At 37.8% G+C, this 19145-nt stretch overlaps 1 protein-coding gene across 5 annotated transcripts in view; it reads left to right on the plus strand.

Annotated features, from left to right (window-relative positions):
• Positions 1 to 19145, plus strand: part of LOC118173716 (core histone macro-H2A.1) — a 44541-nt gene that overhangs the window by 11051 nt on the left and 14345 nt on the right. For 2 of the 5 annotated variants that reach the window (XM_035338530.1, XM_035338531.1), the window contains 4 exons: positions 9569 to 9675; positions 11191 to 11388; positions 13244 to 13354; positions 18720 to 18819. In XM_035338530.1, coding sequence (XP_035194421.1) covers positions 9569 to 9675; positions 11191 to 11388; positions 13244 to 13354; positions 18720 to 18819 — 516 coding nt within the window. The remainder of the gene's footprint in view (positions 1 to 9568; positions 9676 to 11190; positions 11389 to 13243; positions 13355 to 18719; positions 18820 to 19145) is intronic. The other 3 variants (XM_035338532.1, XM_035338534.1, XM_035338535.1) reach the window with 3 other exon arrangements.

The following is a 19145-nucleotide window of genomic DNA, read 5'->3' on the forward strand; positions in this document are numbered from 1 at the left end:
GCTGTGCCATACAAATTTGTGTTTTACCAGCATTGAAGCAAGTGGACATTCTTTCTTTACTCTGGAGGAATAGTGTGGATGATGAAGGGCTATAATGTATGGTTCTTATTTCTTCTTGGCAGTAACAGTTCAGGCAGTGCTGCCGATCTTACAGAGAGATGGCATAGAATAGACTAGTTTCTCCTTCTGCTATAGAACTAGTCTTAAGCATTATTAACTAGTTGCAAATGGCAAGAAGTTCAGTGTTACTAGTTCCTTCTGTCATCTTTCCTTATTGTGGCACCTGCCTTACAATTGTTCGTTACTTATATATCTCCCCATATGTGTAGTTTGGAAAACTACATCCACTCCTTATTTTCTCTGCAAAGTAGTGCATCAGTATCAGTTAATACCAAATAAAATACTGAGTCAGTCAAGAGGGTGTCACAGATTTGATTTGGGGCATTGCAGCTGCTCTGATGATGTTGTATGGTTTTTAGTTGGCAGAACTGATCCAGCCCTACATGTATGCAGATATCTTTCCTTCGGACCTATAGCTTGCAGAGGTTACAATATAGCCCAAACTTTCTTACTCACTAGAAGACTCATTTGCCCTTGGAAAAAAGAAAAAAACAATCTCTTGAGTATATTTAGAGGTAGCAAGAACCAGGCCTGCAAGCTATTTCTGCTCCCCCTGCCCCCAGTCGCTTTCTCTATGCTGTAAATAATTTTCATTTGCCAAAATGTCATAGCAAATAAGGAGAAGGAGAAGTTTATAAAACAGCAGGAGAACAGAAATACAGAAGAAATAAGACTTTGATTTATATTTGTTCTGTACTTACTGAAGTAAGGTAGGAGAAAAATGTCTGTTTTCTCCATTAGACTTTTTTTTCCAGTGGGATTTTATTGCCCATTGTGTATTGTTGATCATGTATTTTGTTAAAATGTAAAGTACCTTTCAGTCCCAGGGTTAGAATTGCATCTGAGGCGTTCTGGTGCTTACCCAAGTTTTTGTTTTCAGGCTTTCTGATGTCACCAGAATCCCTTAATGGAGGTTCATGTGCTGGAGCTCAGTTCGTTGCATTTTCATCTTGATTAATTTTCGATGTGGAAAACTTTCTTAGGCCAGCTGCTGATTGGCTGCAAAATGAAAGTCCTTCCCGAATGCAGTAAGTTTAACTGCTCGCTTCAGATGCTCACTTTCCAATGTGCAAGATAATCAGCTTGAACTGCTGGTCACCTCTCGTGTTCTGCTCGCTGCTGAACATTTTTACAGGGTCACAGAGGAAAACAATGATTTGCCCTGTTTGTCAAAGCAGAAGTACTGCTGAACTGCTTTGAGGCAGAGGGGTAGCTCAGAGAGCCACACTAAAAAACAAAACATTAGGTTAAAAGCAGATTGAAGTTCCAGGCATTTTGAGACAACATAATAGTGGTCTTTAGGGAGTAATGAAATTTAAGAAGGGAATTAATTGACAGTATCTATTTGATACAGTTGAAACGTATTCACTACCAGGATACATTTCTTCTATTTAAACAGGCAGCTTTAGAAATGCTAATCCCTATTACAGTGTTGTGCCACAAACTGTGTCCCAGAAGAGGTTTAAAATAAATTAAGGGGCTTGTAGGACCCATGCTCTGTTTAAGCAAGCATGAAACTACCTCTTCAGATGCAGGGTGTTTTTTAACATGGATTAATACTGGGCCTAAAATACAGCAGGGTCACAGAGACCTTTGAAAAATAGCATCATAGAAAGCTTCTTTGTAAAATTCCTCTTTTACGTAAGGCTTGAGTCACTCGCTTAATAGAGGTGAAATTCACAGCTATACTTTTAAGAAATGCCACTTTAGATCTAAAACTTTGCACTGTTATCATTTGAGTTCCTAACTTTCTTTCTGTACTAATAAAGGTATGGATTAGTCTGCTTCCAGTGTATGTAAATTAGGAGTTTTCTTTCACTGGTAAGACTTCCCTTTGCTCCAACCCTGTAAACACTTAAGCATGTGCGTGTCTTAGCTTGTAGTCCAATAAATTTCGCTGGCTCTCCTAGTTACAGAAGCTGAGTTTACACAAAATGACTTGCCAGATCAGGGCCCTACTCTATTCTCCAAGCCACACAGATCAGGTTTGATGAAAACTGATAAGTGAAAGCATTTTCACATAGCAAAAGCCCTCAAAATGCATGCTGATTAGACAGTATAGTTATTTACTTCAGAGGGGTAAATATCAAAATTTGCATTGTGATGTGCGTCATATTGAGATAATGTACACAACGGTAGGTTAGGTTTGGGGGGCGTTTTTGTTTTTACATGTTGATCACAAATTACTTTCCCCCGTTGATAACTGTTAAATTCAAGTTATGTTAATATCCTTACAGAATTAAATATTTTCTCTTTATTCTAGTAACCATTACGTGTCTTTATTTGCCTAAGTTACAACTATAAGTGACTGTTCAATTTAATAGTAGTGCAATTATCGTTCAGAAGTGTGTAAGGGGAAAGGGTGTTGCAGAAAACTCATGCTAGACTGGAGAACACCCCACCAGAAATTCTGTGTGAGGGTTGAAATGGGCATAATACTAGAAGAGAAATTAAATATGTAATTTAAAAGCTGTACTTTACCATTGATAAATCCTTTCTGCTGTAGGCAATAACAGTTGCAAGCAGCTAATCTGCAGGGCTGGACTTTATATGGGAGTCCACAATTTAAAAGGATCCTGGCTCAGGGCTATGAAACAGGTTTTCAGCAGTGTACAGCGACAGACTTTTATGAACTTTGACGGAGAGTTTAAAAGAGTAATATTAATTTTCACTTGAATATGTCAGAGCTGGTTTTTTATGACATCACAGATGAGAGCTAGTTTTTTTCCTCAGCTTTTTCCTCAGTTCTTTTCAAAGTTTAGAGGTTCTTTCATCAAGTACTGTAAGAATGCTTTATATATATATATTTATATATTTATATATATATATATTTCCATAGGGATAACATAAGAATGCCTGAACTCTGGTCATATTATGTGTTTGCCTTGGGTCTTCAGTCATCTTTTCCGCACTGTATTTATCCCTAATTTTCTTTCAGGGATGAAATTCCATATAGATTGCTAGGTGCAGTCAGACGAAATGCTCTGTCCTTGACATAAACTTCCTTGGGGAAGAAATAAATGTAGGGGTTCTGCAGTGAAATAGAGTATTTTTTAAATAAACAGGAGGTACTTTTCCTCCAAATTACAAAAAATGTCTGTGATGTAGTGAGGCTTGTTATTGCAAGATGTTATGGATTCCAGAAATTTGAATGGTTGCAGAAGACAATTAGACACATCCATAGAAATAAATTCCTTTGGGGGATACACATGAAGATAGCATTTCTAGCTTCAGAAGCCCCTAAGCTGCAGATGTCTGGTAGTGTTCTTGAAAAACAGCATTTTAGGTTTGCCAGTTCCTTTAATCCTCTGGAGAATCTGCAGTTGGGCACTGGCTGGGGACAGGTTATCAGGTTAGATGCATTTTTTTTTTGCTCTGATGACATTATACCTAGGTTAGACTACCCTTGAACACTCAAAGTAATAGAACATTTTACACGATATATTCTCCAGACATAGATTTAAGAAAAACAAAGTTGAATAGTCTGTCCTCTACAAAAGTATTTGTAACTTTTTTTCTTCTAAATAATAGTTGTATTTGTGTGCAGATACATGTATTTATTATGACTTCCATTGCCATCTTGATACAAAAAAACAAAGACTTGGCATAGTGGAAAGACTTAGCGACAACAGCAATTTAATGAGTCGTAGTATTTTCGATAATAAATTTGGAAACCTTCTTCCTCTGCTGTCAGAGGCGGTATCTAATACAACCGTCATCACCATCTGCCAGATCTTGTTGAAATGACTACACTACAGAAACGAGAGCACAGCATATATGGATTGCATCTGGTCGTTGGTTAATTGGTCCTCTCCTCTGCCCAGGGTTTGGAGTCGCTTCAGTAAAATCCAAAATTTCAATATGAAGTCCTCTCCACCTTTTCTTTGCTTAATAACATTATTAATGTTCACCGAGAGTCAGTAGATGATTGTCAGCTGCCACTTGACTTCTTTATTGTTTGGAAATGCAGGTTCCTAACATGTGTCTGCAAAGGTCAAAGACTAAGCGAGGACCAAGTCAGAAGACATCAGTAGCCTCCTGCACTCTGTAACAGCCAGACCAAAGCATACGTGCTGCATTTGATCAAGTGACGTCTGGCAGCAGTTAAATTAATCATGTTTGAGTGTATTTCTAAAACATATGTAAACTGTTAGGAGTAACAGCAAAGTGTAGAGGAAGCTCCACAGAAACAAAAGGGTTAATTTGAGTTGGATAGGATTCTTTAAGTCAGTGGAGAAGAAATAGGCTATCACTTTTTAAATTAGCACTCAGTGTGACTATTGCAATAAATAACATTTGACATTTAAGCTCCTTTGAAATTTAAGTTCATTTTCAAGTTTCATCACAAAGTGAACTCATACGTTTTACAGATCAATATTTAACCGAGAATTATTTTTTTAAAATAAAAGGAAGTTAAATAGTTTTGAATCTCCTACAAAAAAAAAGAAAAGTAACGGATTGTATTAAAGGGTGGAAATGAGAAAAGAGCTCAAAAGAAGTGTGAGTCAGATCAGAAGGCTCTAAGTGGAAGTGGCTTTTGTGGCCTGAACTTGGATTTTATGTAAACAGCAGTCTGTCATCTGCCTCACAGAAAAGCAAAACTTACAATAACTTGGCAAAGGTAACAGTTTCTCCTTCGAGGGGCCTAGTTTTGATACAGCTCAGAGACTAAAAACTGAAGTAATATTTTTTTTTTTATCGCATCCTAAGAGAATGATTGCTCTGTTGAGAGTTGAGGTTTCGTCAAGGCTTGTTCAAAGCAGTAAAATTTCTTGAATTGATTTTCACTGCATCAAATTTCCATGACTTTGAACCGAGGCTGAGAACTGTTTTACTGGAATGCATACGAGGGAAAGTGTTATTAAATGATTCTGCCTTCACTGTTAGGACTGCAGATTCCAGGGGGATTGGGTGGAATACACAGAGAGAAGAATGCAGGAAACTCTTAACAATCTTGGTTGATTGGGGTTGATTGGGTTAAAACCTTCCGGAATCATGTAAAATGATTCTGAAGTCAATAAAAACGCTGATGGAAGGATGATTAATTTGAAGTACAATAAACAGACTCCTTGTCATGTAGCTGGCTTTGCAGTAAATGCACGTTTTCTCAATGGAATTGTATCAACATTCATTTTGCTTTCATTTCTGGATATTGTTCTCAATTTTATTTTGAGGAGAGGCTTCAAAATTTTTTAGAAACCCCGGACTTGTTCCTTGTTGGAACTTTTGTGTTGAGAAATTGGCTTTGTGTCAGCACGTCACCTGTTAGTTGTTAAGAGCTTAACTTTCAAAGCTATGATTTCATCTCCCAGAAGAAAAGGTGGACAAAGGGATTCGATGCAAACAGCGGTGTTCTAGCTCGAGACATAAACAAAAAAAATAAATAATTTTGGGATGAATTCAGACCTGATTGAATTGAGCATTTACATTTAGGAAGTAGTACAGCCTAGAATGCATGCTAAGCTAAAGGCTTTGTCATTTAAGCCTTTTAGTCAGTAATGACCAGTAATACTTCGAAAATTAGGATAAGCAAACTGGTGTATTCTATACAAGTGGGAGAAGAATGCAGTTACTTTTGTTTCCATGTAGGTCTGTAGTTGGTACCGTGCCTGCTCTGTTTAGATCTAATAGTAATTTGCTTTATTTTAACCTTGGTGCTGAGTTCTTGTCCCAAAATCTGCAAGTGTTGTGAAACGCCAAAGCAGCGGTACTCAAGGCACAGCAGTGCCACTGTGAAGTAGGCAAATGCAGACAGTGAATTTGAGAACTTTGTGGGATGTCCAGGAGATGATCAGAGGAGAGAAATCTCTCCAAGTAAAGGATGAGGAACTTGTTCTGGAAATTTGCTTTAGGATGACATATCTATGGAGACTTCTAACACTTTTTGGTTGTGTTTGAGTAGAAAATGCCTTGAACAGCTTTTCCTGTAGTCTTATCTCAGGCTTCAGTACAGAGATACATAACCTGTTTTCTTTTCTCTTTTTAAAATGTTTAACTGAACTTTAAAGGCTCAGGGAAAAAAAAAAAATGCTTTTGTTCAAGTGCTGAGAAGAGGCTTAGACCAGTTTTGGTTACCGATATCCATTTGCCTAGTTCCAAATGTTGCAAATGATTTTTTCATTTGATATAAATGAGAATTACACTTAAGTTAATCTTTAATAGAAAATTTGCTAACATAAGATTTCCTTCCTGATTTAACCATTTACTTTAAAGATGGAAAAGAAGAAAAATATTAGTTATAATTCTGTATTTTGAATCAAACGTGTGTTTGTACTTGCAATGTAGAAGTAATTCATATGTGAATCTATCACATGCTGACATTCCATTCCTACTTAGTTCTTTCCTAGTTATATGCTTTCCACAGCTTTTTACTAAGCTTTTTCTTGTATTTGCAGTTAAAGCAATGCACGTTGTTCTGCTTAAATTTGTTTTTTACAAATCACAAACTTAGATGTAATTAAATCATTAAACTTGCTACAGTATTAAAAATATATAGAGAGAGGAAAAAAAACGGCATTAGGCCCTCCATTTGACTGCCTGTGTCCCAGTCTAATGATGCTCTCTGTCCAGAGATGCTGCACATTTCTTCCTACTGTTGGAAGATGACCTTTAAGGAAACTTTAAGAACTCTTTCATGACTCAAAGCTCTGAACCTGGTAGAAGGTAACTTCCAAAGCTGCCCCAAAGAAGGGTCTGACCAGAGAATTCAGGTCCAATCTCAATTTTAAATACCTTTTCCCACCTACTCCTCTTTCAGCTACACACCTAAATCCAGAGAGATTATTCTGAAAAGTTGATTCTCCCTTACAGAGCAAGCGAGATTTTCATCTCATTTAAGATTGGCTTAAAACATGGCTGAAACACCATTTAAACCCTTCGAGCTGAAGAAGCATAAAACAGATGTGAAAGGAAAGTTGGCGGCACGTCCTCTCCAGCCGAGTAGTTCGGATCCCATCCGGATCCACAAAGTCTTCATTTCCAGCATTTATAAGTGTTCTGATCTGCTGGTCTGCTGGGTTTGGATCAGTTTTGTCTCTGTCAGTGATAAATCAAAACATTGCTGCCTGTGTTGGCGTCAGCCCCTCTGAGGGTCCCCCTTTGGCCAGATCTGTTCACCCGGCGTAGTTTTGCTGCACTCTGCACACCCCAGCAGTGCTCAGTTATTGTTGGAGAGCTGTGAGGAGAAGGCCAGAGGAAAAATTCCCCCCTCCGTGCCCTCCTCCTCTCCCAGAGCTCCTCTTTTGTGGTCCTCAACACCAGTGCAAAGCTTTCTGTTCCTGCAGAGGAAGCGGGGTACCTCAACTTCCCTAAAGGACCATTAGAAAACTGTAATTTCAAAATGAGTTTCCTGTCCAAGGAAGAGGGCTTAGCACTTAGAAGAACAGTTCTCCACTGTACAGGGCAGACATTTTAGTTTTATGAGGAACAAATAAAACATTCCTCTGTGCTTTACAGGCGTAACACTTTCTTAGGCCCTTTAGTTACAAAATGACCTGCCTGCATAGTTATGCTGATCGGTTGCAGAGAATAACACGGCCCGACTGTTCAGCCCTGCCTGACACAGTAAAGTGGAGGTGGGGGAAGCAGGGGCAAACTGCAAAGTAGGCTGCTGTTTGTGGCAAATCCTTCCCCTGCTTCTCAGCCAGCAATAAAGTCCTGAGATGCAAACAAGACAAGTCCTGCTCTGGAGAGGTGAAGATGTTATTGAGGTGATGGAAGATTACTGAGGTCAGTGGGGATGTGCAGGGTGTACCTGAGAACACAGCTTGTCCTTCGGAATGTGACACGGGTCTTCTGAATGTGATTCGGAATGTCTTCTGTCATTACAGGCAGCTGTGTGCTCTGCTGAATGCAAGCTAGACCTCAAATGTCTGAGCTGCGGCTTGTAAGAAGTACATGAAAAGGATTATGCCAGCTTAATTCTGTTCTTTGGAGATGTGGAAAGCGTAGTCAGGTTGACCTTACCCTGTTAATCCCGCTTTAAAAATAAATTAAAGTAATTCTTGTCAACGTGAAATGTTGTAAGAGTTACTTCTGGGGGCTTAGATTTTGTATTCTGTCTTGCCCCGTAATACAGTAAACTGTGCACTTGAAAGCACACAAAAATATCGAAGGCCTACCATGAAACTCAAGTGCAGAGCATCCAGAAGCAGCTGGAAGTTTTACAGTAGGTGTCATAACTAGCTTATTATAGGACTTACAGTGAAAAATAATTGGTGAATCATGTTACATCCAGTCTAACGAGAAGCCATAGTCAATGCTAGCACTGCTGAAGATTTACCGTGTGTTGCAGTAAAGACATGTGGTGATGTGGCCTTTGGTTCTAGGCTTCCAATTCAAGATTACTGTCTTTACTCTATTTGCTTCCAAAGCAAGCTTGTGGTAGGGCTTTCACGGTGTAGTCAGTTGTTAAATGTGAAACCAACATCGTACACTAGTTCTGATGTTAAATTTTAACATATTTTCATGTCCTCTCTCTCTCTCTCTCTCTCTCTATATATATATATATAAAGGGGGCATTTTCATTTCTTTTTTTCTCTTTTTCTCCAAAAGTGTACAGGTTTACAGAGGGTAGCATACCTAAAGCAATAGTGAAACACAGGCTTGTGCAGAGGATGAAAAGTTTTTGTATAATGGAGACAGCAATAGCATGTAATTGCAAAGTCAGATAAACGTATGCCATCTTCTTTTATTGTTCCCCAGACTTTCTTGTAATTAATTTTGGTCTTTGCCTAAGGCTCTTTGAGCAGAAGATAGATAAGTTAGCAGGTAATGCTCCAGCCTTGCGCTTCACAGATCCTCACAGAACAAGTTAATCTTTCCTAATTCAATAACAGCCATCATATGCACACCTGTTAAACATAATTTGTCAGGAGTGGATTTTTTTTCTGAAAGGATGATTTACTAGGAGCAAACAAACATGACTTATCAATTACCTTTTCTGGACAAGAACATCTCAGAGACAGAAAATCGTTAAGTCAGTGTAGGAACTGAATTTATATTTTTAGTACCCTAACTTAGGCGTTGCTTCCATAATGTTACAAAGAAGGAACTGAGAACAGGAGCTTCCCCAGTAATAAAAAAGTAGAAGCAACGCAAGCCAGAAGTCACATTTGTGACAGGTTTGAGAAAAAACAAAAGCTTTTCTACATCTAGTACCCTTGCAGAGTAGGGGGATCCAGAATCTAGAGGAACTGTGTTAATAGGACATATAAATATTATTTAAACATTATTTATAGTTTAGACCATAAGACTTCAGGTGTGCATTCTGCCTTTGGCAATTGTACATAGAAAAGCAAATGAAAAATTTAGGATGGTTAGATGTCTCATTGATATATAACTAAATAACTATAAATAACTATATAGCTAAATAACACACACTGATTTTTCTTAATTATCACGATGTAATTAAAAGGGGCTTACTCTTTTTTTTTTTTTTTTTCCCCAGCGGAAATTCTGGAATTGGCTGGAAATGCAGCAAGGGACAACAAGAAGGGTCGAGTCACTCCTAGACACATCCTGTTGGCTGTAGCAAATGATGAAGAATTAAATCAGGTAAGAAAAAACCCCACTGTGTGAGGGCCAGGATTTCCTTCAGGGCTTTTTAAATTGTCTTTCCATATAGCTGAATTGTAATTCAAGACCTCTGCTTATTGAACAGCCCACCAGGAAACAGCTCACTCACTCACTAGCACACTTGCTATGTAACTAACTAGAGCACTCAGCTTAATTATGTATTTCAGGACACTTAAAATGTGTGAGAATGCAAGGGAGCTCTAGTGTGACATTTGCTTGCACTATTACAGCCACTTCTGTTAAAGACGGGAACATTGTTATAAGCTCTGCAGAGAAGTGGTGGAAATCTTGTACATACTTCTTTGGTTTTTGTCTTCCCCTTAACCAGCTTAGGACTCAGTGGGACCTATCCCATTCCTACTGAAGTCTGTCATGACAACCACAGAATTAAAAGCTCTGGAACTCTTGCAAGACTGTGTCCTCTACAAATTTCAAGATGTCTAACTTAGCCAAAAAATAATTCAGGCATTATTATTATAGTGTTGTGGTGGCAGCCAGAGGCACTGGCCAGGATTAATGTCTCTTTGTGTGAGGTGCTGTAAAAATACACCTAAAAAGACACTTTTTCCAACCCTGTGCATCATGATGGAGCAGGGAAGAAAATCCCCAAGCCGTGCTCCTCCTGTCTGAAAATTGCTAATAGTTTCCATTCATCATTCTTCTGTAAGCTCAGAGCCTCAGTGGGTTGTGGTTGGGGAGCAGTAAACATGAATCAGAAGGTGGGAAGACCTGAGGGACTTTGCTATCACTATTTGTATCCTTCCTAATACAGAATTAGTCCCAACTAGATGTTTAAAAAAAATGGATTAAAGTGGTTTTAAATGCAGAACATGATTTATTTCACCTCTGCTTTTAAAGGCTTGAATGAACTGCACACTTTTGAGTATTGATCTGCTTTTCTTCAACTACATAAAGATTTTTTTGAAGAAAGACTTCCAGGTATAGCGATTTGTATAAATGTTACCCTCCATTTGAAGTTTCTTTTTTTAAGAACTAATTTCTGTTTTTAAAAAATGCCCACTCAAGAAAATTCAGTAACAAAAACATAACATCGTGTTGCCCACAGCATGGTACCTATTGCAGTCCTGTACCATGGACGTTGGGGCCTCATCCCTCAAAAAACAGGGCAGCCCCAGCCACAGACTTGAGGGCATTGCAGGGCAGCCTGTTTTCTAGTAGCTGGGTAAGTCTTCATTGCATGGCTTCACAGCTTAATGAAGAAACAGCTCTGGTGTGAGCCCAAGTGACGTTCACAGTAACAAGCATATGTGCAAGAGGAATATATATTCCCTTTACAGTTACACCTTAGCACATGATCAACTTTTTCTGATATTTCACACATTTCATGTCTCTCTTCAAAGATATACGTTGAGAAGCATAAAATAATTGGTTAAAACTCAAGGCAATGTACTAAATTTGCAGTAAATGCCATTTTCTGTTAATTGGTGAGTAAATGCTGGAATTTGTCATCTACAACTTTTATTTTTTTATTAGCTATTGAAAGGGGTCACCATAGCCAGTGGTGGAGTGTTACCCAATATTCACCCAGAGCTGTTGGCAAAGAAGCGGGGGTCAAAAGGAAAACTGGAAGCCATCATCACTCCACCTCCAGCAAAGAAGGCAAAGTCTCCATCACAGAAAAAAACTGTATCAAAGAAAACAGGCGGCAAGAAAGGGGCAAGGAAATCCAAGGTAGAGTAATCAGTTTATTTGAAACACAAGCAAACTCAGTTGTAGTAGCTTTAGAGAGCATCGTGCTGGGTAGTTCAGGGATTCCGGTGGCAGCACAAGCAAATGCCGAAGGAGGAGTGCTGCTCTACGGTAGGTGGAAGAAGTAGCACAGGTCTGCAGGACAGGCAGGCAAGACTCTTCAGTGTTTAGACTTGAAGTTTTTAACTCTGAGTAAGAAATTAAGCTAACTCAAAAGGAAGTGTGGAGGTGAGAGAAAGAACAAGAGGACCAAAATGTGATTTTTCTTATGCTAGAAAGCTAGGAAGAACATGTAACTGACTTTTTTCCATTTTTAGTTTCAGTTTGTAGGAGTAGAGAATCTTTCTAATGTGTGCATGTATAACCAAGGATAATTCCTTCTGCAAAATTACAATTGTAAAGCAATAGGTTATGAAAGTAGGAAGAAAAGTACATCTATTTTACCTGAAATTGACAGTGCATTTGAAAATGTTGCCTTCAAACAAAGCTTCTATATTCATCCTGTATGTCTCTGTTATTGGTTACTTGGAGACTTCTGATTGTTTCACATGGTTTTTTGAACTGTTGAATTTAATTTTCCCTTTCAGAACCCCTAGTAGCTGACATCTCAAGTTCAGTGTTTCTAATAACCAAGCACTAATAATTTTCCTAAATCTGGACTTTTTTTTCCTGCTTGATTACAAAAGCAGGAAGTCTGTTGTGGGGTTCTGTTTTTCTTCCATACAATAAACTGTATTGTCTGCTTAATATATTGGTATTCAGCTAACAGTAAATTCCAGGGGAATTGAAATAGGACCCCTGAAAATCTAGTTTTCAAAACATTTGTGTAAAGTAAAGCATGGCTTCAGCTCCTGGAAGCACCAACATACCTTTGCATCAGTCATCTTAGTTGGTCTGCCACAGATTTAGTTTATATACTTTGGAAAGGAACAGTAGGATAACATTGGCTTGCTTAGTGATTCAGGTGTGCTTTTAGTTTCAGCATAGATATTGCTGAGGCAACAAATATTTACATGAAATCGCAAGTAGTAGTTTTATTGAAAATGATTTTCAGCATCACTTGAGTTGATAACTGGAACAGTCAATTCACTTCATGAGGCATCCTTTTCAAAATATTCTTATTCTCATTTTTATTCAGTAAATCAATGCATTCCAGAAGCCTATCATTTACTTCAGTCAAAAAATAAATAAAAATAAAAAATGATGATGACTGAAGGGATTCCCCCTCTACAGTTTTGCTGGAGATAAAGGAAAGTGATCAGGTTAAACAAGACAGAAAATTGTTCAGTCTATTTCTTATTGTTAGGCAGGTAGAAAGTAGATGTATTCTTCTGACACTGGCTCTCAGACAGATTTCAAAACCGGATTCCTAAAGCTGTTTAGGAAGCCTGTAATCACCTCCCTTCACAGAGGGACAAAATTTGCACTCTGACAAGCCAGTTTTAACCTTCGAATGAGCGTCTGCCCACACATAGATATGTTGGGGTTTTTGTTTGGCTGTTTTTTTTTTTGCACACAAGTCAAACAGAAAGCTGATAAAAATTTGTGGTGGTTTATATTTTTTCCTACAACATTTAAGACAACTGTCCTGTAAATAGAGTACTATCATAGGCAAGAAAAGCACATGCACAGATATGTAGACTTTGAGGTCGTTTTTGTTATTGATTCCTTCAGCTGTTAGCAGTTACTTTAGACTTAAGGATAAAATCCAAATGCCAGTTTCTGTACTGGCATTTTATTGCCTGGTAAGCATTTATGGCATGTCATATATCTTAGTGTTATTAAACAGTGTTTTTCACTTAATCTTGAGTTAACTAATTAACTATATTTTTGGAAGAAGAAGCAGGGAGAAGTGAGCAAATCAGCCAGTGCTGACAGTACAACAGAGGGAACTCCTGCAGATGGTTTCACAGTCCTGTCCACAAAAAGTCTGTTTCTTGGCCAGAAGGTATGTTCATGCATTTTTATAAATGAATACCTATTTTTCAGTGCTGCTTAGGGGATAGCCCCTCCCACCACCCCCTTTTCCCCCCAAATGTCTAGGTACAATTGGTATTTCCCTACTAAGCACATGTGGGGGTGTGTGAGATTAGTTTTTGAAGAAAGAAATTCTCTGAAACAACTTGTAGAACACTTTAAAAATACATGAATGAGTCTTTATATGCCTATAGTTAAATATTCAAATAGAAGGAAAGCCTGTGTGCTTGTAATCTATCTCACCTCATTCACAGACGGCATAATTGGTACAGCTAATCTTTTGCCAAAGGTGAATAATTTTAAGAATGAAGTGGCTCTTCTGAAGGGCATCCCTCTTCATTCCTGTTGTGAAGGATTCACATTTTTTAATCAAAACCTACTTTAGACATTTGATTATGGTAGTCGTTTTGTGTTTTGTTCTGCTTTTTTTTTTTTCTTTTTAAAAAAGTTAATGCTGTGTAATAATGAACGATGCTTTAATGAAAAGCTATAAGTCAATGATCCTTTTTTCCCTGTGAATATGCTTTGGGACATGGGGTGGTTTAATACAAATACTTACCTGTTTAAAGAGACAACTCATTTAAAGAGACAATTCAATAAATTAATTTGGTCTTTTATCTTGAAATCTGCCTTTAGTTTGCCATACAAAATTTTATTAAGTAAAACTGCATCTTTCTTCTATCATTTGGTAATCAGATCATTGTGTTGTAAGCCATAAAAGATTAACCATTTTTGTCCGTTGTGGAATGTATCCTCTGGCTCGTTTTTATCTCATGTTGAGGTTGTTCTCCATTTACCTTTCCACAACTTGCTTACTAAGTTGAAAATGCATGAAAGTAACATTTATTTCTTGCAAGACATTTTGTTTTCCCCAGTTAATTTTACAGCTAGAGCCAGATTGTTTGGTAGTTTTTTATGCTTTGGTAGGCTTTTTGTTATTTGAGTAATTCTACAGAAGGAATGGTTTAGAACATATTTTTTAAAACATTTTGATGACTAAGTTGGAACCCGAAACTTATAAACCAAGTTATGGGTTCAAGAAGGCAAATAAGAAAGAGTTTTATACCTGACTTTGAGCTCTTTTTAGTTACCATAAGAAACCTGTAATCAGAACTAATGTGTTCTAACGAGACTGGCTTACAAATCAATGGGGCTTTGCTGTTGGGCTCAGAGGAAGAAAATCATGAACTCCAGGACTGCTTTAAGCAGTAGTGAGCACAGCCAGTGTCTGTCAGAGAGCTTTCCAGTGAGTACCTCGTGCTGGGAAATGGACTTTCTGGCTTTCCCTTGGAGTGCAGCCCCCTGTAAAGACATGGGGTGCTATGTGCTCATCCTCATGCTGGTTCTTTGACCATTAGCCCCCAAATTTTTTCCATTGACATGAGTGGGGCCAGGTGTTAGCTTGTATTTCTAACACAGTGCATGTAAATAAGAGAAAAATGAAAACCAGTTTGGCTCCTGTGAGGGAATAGTCCAAATGAAATGGATTGTTTTCTCAGGGGTGGGAAATGCATAGAAGTTGTTGAGATATTTCTAGCACAGATTATATTTTGCTTTTGACTCCACGAGATAACACCTCTCTAGGAGCAGCAAATGATTAGTATAACAATCTATGTAAAGTAGGCCATGTCTAAAAAATATACAAATTTTCTGTATCTTGTTATGTGTGAGTTAAAAGTTAAATTCTTGTTTGTTCCAACTCACCCCAAAACAGCATGTTTAGACCAACCTGAGTTCTTTCAAGCATCCATGTTAAGACTGAAAATGGGAAAGCCTACAATGCAAAAAAACTTCACACTGCAGTGATCAAAAACATTTCATTTAGGATAAAAACAGAAATACACCCCTGTTCTGCTGGCTCATTCCTAGAAATGTTTTTAAAGTATTCTACAGAAATTATTTTGCAAACATGCATTTTCCAAATCAAAATATTTTTGATTTTCTTCTGTTTAAAAAGGCAAAATTAAAACTTTCAGTCATGGATTCAGTGGGACCTCAGTACTGCCTGTCTCCTACACCTTTGATGGGCCGGGAGGTTTCTGGCTGAGCCAGGAGGTCTGCTGCTGGAAATAAGACTGCTGGCTTCTGGAGCTGGCTGGTTCTGAGATGCTGTGAATCACCTCATCTTTGTTGTCTTCCTCATTTGTAATATGGAGACCCAACTACACTCTTTACATGGATGGCAGGAAAGCTTAATACGTTAAAACATTTTGAGCTGTTCAGTTGGAACGCAAAAATGTTCATACTGATCACAGCTATTTAATTTGTCCTGAATTTGTACATACAGATTTTCAGTATACTTTAATGTACTGTGTTAATAGAAATGTAAACTTCAGTGCAAACACAGACACCCAAAAGCCCCAAAAATCAAGCAATTGGTGTCTTTTGAACTTGATATCCTTGAACACCTTTACAGCATGTTTCTGGTCTGCAGAACCACTATCTGCTAGAACAGGAGATAATTTGCTAGATGTGGAGAAGGAAGAAAATAATCTCATTCTTAGTAGCACGTAATTCAGAGCTTAAAGCTCTTTTCTTGTCCTCGCATTTGCAGAAGGGAAAAGGAAAGGTTTTACTTGCAAGAATGGCTCTTTGTATATCTAATATCCCCAGATTTAATTACTGAAAAACACAATGGAGAATATGCTGACCTGAGTATTGTTCAGTTTTAAAATATACTATTACTGCTTTAAATCTTAAGACAATTGATGACTTTCAGCTAGAAATTCCTGGAGACTGGGAAATGGCTAAGAACCCTTCAGTTATACTTGCAGAAATGTGTTAGTTCAACACTATACAATATTAAAATCCAGTTAATATTTAAATGATTGCACATCCTACAGATGACATCCCAGTGGAAATGTGATATTCTGCACATTAACTAGTTTAATTTTCCTGAGACAGTTATGGAGCAGAGGCAGAGTTGTAAGTCCTCAAGCCTATGCATCAGTGTTCGGAATTTCGGAAAGATCTCAGCTTGTTGATCTGCAAAAGGCACCTTTAGTTTTCTGTATGAAACTCAAATAAGAAAAAGTTCCAAGAATTTAAAGGTAATTCTGTCTGAACTAAGAAATGCAAGGCTTAGCTCAGTAGAAAGTACTCATGTATGTGCCAGGTGCCTTCTGCATTTTATCTAGCATTTAATGTAAATGTTACCTAAAGTTATGCCCATTATTTATTGCACGTGTATGGGCAAGTTGTCCTATGTTTTTCTTAGAGTGGCCCTTTAGGGATTCATTTCTTCTGTCTAAAACAAATGCTTCATACTGTTGAGTAGTAAAATTGAGCAATTACTCAATGGAGCATTTAATTCTATAGGAAAACTTTTGGTTTTTACTGTGCTATTTGACAGTCGGCTAACAGTACATCGAACAGTAAATGCAAAACTCAGCAAAATAATGCATAGCTGCCAACACGTGCCATCAGTTATGGGCAGCTTTTTAAGCATTTTGTTATTCCTGTTAAGTTGAAGCTTTAATTGCCAACTGGTTGCTTTGCAAATCCCGTATATGAGTAGGTGCAGAGATCGTTTAAAAAGTCTGAAAGCAAGATGGTAGTCAGCCAATAAATCTGGGGCAAAAACTTTATGAATATAGTGCGTTGGGGATCAGAAAGTCACTTATAAAATGAATGAAACGTGCTTAGGAACATACTAAAATTTCCACAAAACAGTCTTTTGGTGTGTGCATGTATTTTGTTGATTGTTTTTTTTTTATTATTTCAAAATTCATAGTTTCTTTAACATTTTGGTTTGACTTTATTTGACTTTTTTTTTAAACAGCAGTTGCTTGTAGTCAAACTCAAGACTCAAACTGGAGGATGAATAACTCACCAAGTGTGAAGTAGTAAAGGATTCTAAGCTATTTGGAAAGTAAGCTTTCTTAGATTAGTTGCAAAATCCCATACAGACCCATACTTAAACCAGGGCTGAATTACACTGATTTTTAGCCACAATCGCCTTATATTAAGGGAACATAATTTTCTCAAGCAACACATGCAAGTTATATGATATTGCAGACTTAAGAAGAAAAGGAAGGTCAATTCATGTAATCATAGGAATGAAATGAAAATAATTTTATTCATAAAACTTAAATCGATGTACATTGGCCTCCTTAAATGGCCATTCGTTTGTATTGGTTTCATGAATTGGTTTGTATTCCCTATTAATAATCTCACACATGGAAAAGATACAACAAGTTTACAGAATGTGGATTACAACCCATGAGATGAAATTCAGTATTGACGAGATTAAATGCCACACCTGACTGTCTATGTTAAGCTTCGTATGTTGAATCCAGTGGGCTTTGGATTAGAAGGAAAGCCTGACTTAGTTTCAGCTGGCTTCAGGACTTGCATAAATAAATGTGAGCTTTCCCTTTTATTGTTGCTTTCCCTGTTGCCCAGTCACCTATTGAAACAATGATTTTAAATGGATATGCATGTTGTAGATCTAAGCATAACTTATGATAGAAACAGTCTATTTCCATATACAAAAGAGTCTGGATTTTTTTCTCCATAAAGTGCAAAGTTTTGGGACTAGTAAAACCGGTGCATGTGAAATCAGACTTCCCAGGGCTGGCTGCAGAGCAGCGGTTCAAACCCCGACTTATAAGCCTCCTTACATATCTGTCAGCGTACTGCAGTTTTTACTGTTGCTGACTTTGGCATGTCTCAAATTTTGGAGTTGTTTCTGTGACGTGGGTCACAGGAGACACTCGAACCATCAGCAGCAAGGAAATCAGGCCATTACTTTTCACCTCAGCACCAGTCAGCTACCACTGATGGTCTGTATGTTTCCTTGGCTTCTTATCTGCTTGTAAATCTTGCTCAAAACGTGATAGAAGTTGAAATCTCTCACATTTCATTAATTCTTCTAAGAGCACATGGTGTGGATGTGAGCTTGATCTCTAGGCATCTATGCTAACTTCCTCACCGTACTGTAAGCCCGTAAGAAATCCTTCAGATGTCGTAACAAATGCTGAACAGTCACAGCACGTGCATGTGAAATTATTAGGGTTGTCTTTCATCTATCCTTTCAGGAAAAACAAATAGCCTTTTATAATGCCAAAATAACAATACCAGGTAGAAGACAGCCTAAAGCTGAGGCAGAGCCTTGTTAGCAGGTACATTTACTTCCTCCTGGTGGGAGCAATGTTTGAGTCTTGTGTTTGAATATTTTTTTTTGGATAACAACCCTCCTTATGACCTGCCTTTTATTTTGCATATTTGTTTGCAGTGATGCTATCTCCATCTGTGTTGCAAAGCTCACTTTTCTGCAGCTTCTCTGTGATTTCCCAGCTGTCCTGTTATTTCCCACCTCATGCTTTTCTTTTCAGCTGAACCTTATTCACAGTGAAATCAGTAATTTAGCCGGCTTCGAGGTGGAGGCCATTATCAATCCCACCAATGCTGACATTGACCTTAAAGATGACCTAGGTAAATGGGGCATGGGTTGACACAACTAATGGTCACATGGAAATTATGGAACCCAGAATTTACTCTGTAGGGCTTCATATGTTGAATCAAGAGTCAAATTCAAATCTTCCAAGTTCTCTTTTGTTGAAGAACTATACTCAAAAGACATTTTTACCAAATCTGAAAACTTGCAGCTATTGCTAATCTTCAAGCTGAATTCAGTTAAAAACAAATTAAATTCTTTTCCATAATGATCATATGTGACTGTTAGCTATTTTGGGGGGTTTCTTATGTGGCTTCTTTGAGGACTAAAATACTTTTTTTTGTCAGGTTGTTTTCAAAATAAG

This window comes from Oxyura jamaicensis, chromosome 13 (genome assembly GCF_011077185.1).
Source record: "Oxyura jamaicensis isolate SHBP4307 breed ruddy duck chromosome 13, BPBGC_Ojam_1.0, whole genome shotgun sequence".
In the NCBI taxonomy this organism is placed as follows: Eukaryota; Metazoa; Chordata; class Aves; order Anseriformes; family Anatidae; genus Oxyura; species Oxyura jamaicensis.